Below are 3,229 nucleotides of genomic sequence, written 5' to 3'. Positions count from 1 at the left end.
CTCTATCCTGCTGGTTTCTACTGAAGTTTCTAGAAAGTGGAGAAAAGAAAAAAAAAGGTAATCATGCAATTAAAAAAGGCTTTGAAGTTAAAGAAAGGAAATGGTGCATATGTAGGTTTTTTAACTGCAGATTAGTACACTGTCACTGCTTTCCAACAGCACAAATGATGCATCATTGATTTAAAATAAACAACAGTGCCCACCAGTGTTCACAAGTGCTTGTAATAGTTTTTGGACAGTAATGGAGCTCAACAACAAAGAGGGAAACACATACAATACTTGTTATTAGGATGCATTAGTTGTTGGTTTGGGTCATTTTCATGGTTTGAGAATGTCACTTCACTTTAAATCAAGATGTATATTGACTCCAAACTACATTGCAGATCATTGCTAAATTTTTAAATGTAAAAGTGTTACGTTCAGCTGTGGAAGTGTGACTGAAAACCATCTACACACTGTGAGAAACTTGTGTCCAAACATAAATACTGCAGACACACATTGTATGCAGATGACATCACTCTGTATATTTCTGTTGAACTCAAGAGATGTCAGAAAATCTTGTGATTTTCAATAAAAACAGTCAATTCCAACATATCTGGGTGTCTTCATGCTGGTTTTCCATATATGCAAACACACACATGTCTAAGCTGAGCTGTGCACCCGTCCCTCTGCCCCACCACCTCCTCTAATTCTTAAGGGACAATACCAAAATATTCCCCTGGCAGCTCAGAGCCACAGTCACTCCAGCATGTCCTGGGTATGCCTCAGGTTCTCCTCCTAACTGGATGTGCCTGAAATACTTTGAAACCACTTTGGTGTGTAAATACCTAAATATTCAAACAGCGCCACCAGCCTATTGGCTGTGTGATGTGGCGGAAAATGGTACTGCAGGACGTTTCCTCTTTACAATCTGTATTGGTGGCTGCCTGTATTCATGTGAAAAGGCTTGACAGATTTTAAACATTACCCTGAACTGCTGGTGTGCTCACAGTCACTGAGTGTTTCTCTTTTTATTCCAGCACAGCAGCTTCATGCAGCTCCCGGGTCAGTCTCACTCTTCTACATCAGAGCTTCCTTGTGTGTCTTTATTCAGCTCCACTGTCAAACCAAACTGGAGACTTTTCATTCACTAGTTTACTGATATGTTATGAGCTTCACAAACTTGTAGACTGAGGTTTTCTTTGAACTATTTTATTAACCTCAAAACACAGAAAGTCCTTACTGAGCTCCATGGATGGGGCAGCTTGTGCCACTCCGACAATGTTTTCCTGCAAAACGTTTAAAACACATACAGCAATAACCGCTATAAGATCCTGATAAGAGACAGCCACAGTACAGATTCCATCTTGTGGGAAGTGCAGATTGAAAAATGTAAAATAGATGAGTGGATTTTAGCCTCCATCCACACTGAACCAGTATTTCCATCAAAAACATCCTCCTCCAGAGGGACATATGGTGTTGAAAGAGAAGGCACCAGTGAAGGAGTAACGGTGGAGGTTGCATCTCTGAATCCAAATGAAATGAAAGGAAAAGCATTAAAAACAAACAAGCTCCCCTTCAGAACACACACAGCACCGCTGCCTGACCCGACACATGAGCCTGCTTTCTGTCCAGCATCTCTCCTGGTCAGGAACTGGGCTGTACGGTTTGTGGTCACCGACAGACTTTGGATCACAGCGGTGTAAAACAGTGTTTGTCAGATGCCTCCCTGCTGTGAACTGGGCCGTGGTCTCTGCTCACACTCCGTCCTGGGCCCGGAGCTCGGAGCCTCCTGCTGCCTGCTGCTTGTGTCCACTCATGTCCTGCAGCAGGACCAAGTTGGACAGTCTCCACTTCCTGTACGTGGGCGCCGTGAGGGTGGCGTCACCGAGGATCTGCTCCACCGCCAGCAGCTCCGACTCTTTAGCCTGAAGAGGGGTTGAAACATACATTGACTTTAACAGGCTGAGCACACAGGGAGAGAATGTAATCGTGAATTTACTGTGAATTTATTCAGTCATCTTACGATACAAAAAATTATAAACAGTTCATACAGTACAAACAAGATAGTGACTGAAAAGGTGTAGGCCGAAGCAAAATGTGTACATATGCCCACCCTAAGTGCTTATCATTTTAAGCTACCCTCACCTAGAGACACTAGAGACAGAAGAAAGAAAAAAAACAACAATAACGATTATGATAACAGCGCAACAAATCTTTGTTAGTCTTCTTCTTGTCTTCCTTGTCTTGCCCTCACAACATGTACAAAACCGGACAGCAGTGACCTTTAATGAACATTTCCGACATCTTGTGGAATCCATGACACTCAGAACTGAGGCTGTTTGAGCACAAACAATGTTTCAATCCCGTTTCTGTAGATTTTTAACAGTATTTTGCGTAGATGTGTAGCGATAGCGTTTTAGTTTTGTTGGACTCTTGTGTAATTACTGTCACTGTCAAAAGGAGGAGACAAAAGCTTCAGGTACAATACTTGAGTGAATGTCACTTCAACAATTGATAATTAGTTACAAGAGGTGAATTTTCTCCTCCTTGCCAGAAGCATGTCCTGGTCTGATCCCATCTGGTTTGTTTTTAGCATCAAGATAAGACAAAAGTGGGACTGACCTTTAATGTGCTGCTCAGGATTCGCAGCAGGTGAAGCTTTTCGTTGACTTGGTCGTTCTGACATCGTCGGATGAACGAAGCTCTGAAGTCCCTCTGATTGGACTGTCCAGTCGGAGACAAGCTGGCTGCTTTTAGGTGGTTGTAGAGGCACTCCATCTCATCAGGTGGCTTCTCTGAAGGCAGGAGGAAGTGAGTAAGTAAGTGAGTAAGTAAGTCAGTGAGTTAAAGCAGCAGCAGTAGCCATGGTGACCAGAGGAGTCTGCAGGTGTTTACCTTGGATGGCACCACCTTCTCTTTTATCTTCGACATGGAGCCGAGGGACGGACAGAGCACCGCTGGCTCCGTCCTGTCTGGGAAGGTCCAGCCAGGAGAGACGCTCACTGCTGTCTGGTGCTGGTTTTCTCCGTCTGTTTCTGCTTAAAGTGCCGGCTGCTGAGGTGCATCTACGTCTGTTTTTAGAGGAAGGTGTTGCAGATGGGACTGAAGTACAGGATACAGAATCACCGCAAGGCTCAAGATCAGCTCCCTGTAAGAAAGACAGAAGGTTTCACCAGTCGAGCACCTTGGAAGTCATTCAGCTTTAAAGCATATTGGTTTGTGTCATTTCTGGGTTTCTAGGTTCCAT

The 3,229-nt window shown here is 43.9% G+C and overlaps 1 protein-coding gene across 1 annotated transcript; it reads right to left on the bottom strand.

Moving 5' to 3' along the window:
- Positions 1 to 203: 203 nt before the first annotated feature.
- Positions 204 to 3,130, bottom strand: LOC103376368 (interactor protein for cytohesin exchange factors 1-like; the record flags this gene model as incomplete). Its single annotated transcript, XM_008306737.1, has 3 exons — positions 204 to 1,907; positions 2,605 to 2,777; positions 2,878 to 3,130. Coding segments are annotated over 3 exons (597 nt in total), but the record flags the coding sequence as incomplete, so codon positions are not given.
- Positions 3,131 to 3,229: the final 99 nt, after the last annotated feature.

This window comes from Stegastes partitus, unplaced genomic scaffold (genome assembly GCF_000690725.1).
Source record: "Stegastes partitus isolate 25-593 unplaced genomic scaffold, Stegastes_partitus-1.0.2 Scaffold4023, whole genome shotgun sequence".
Classification (NCBI taxonomy): Eukaryota; Metazoa; Chordata; class Actinopteri; family Pomacentridae; genus Stegastes; species Stegastes partitus.
This window is presented reverse-complemented; position numbering and strand designations above follow the sequence as displayed.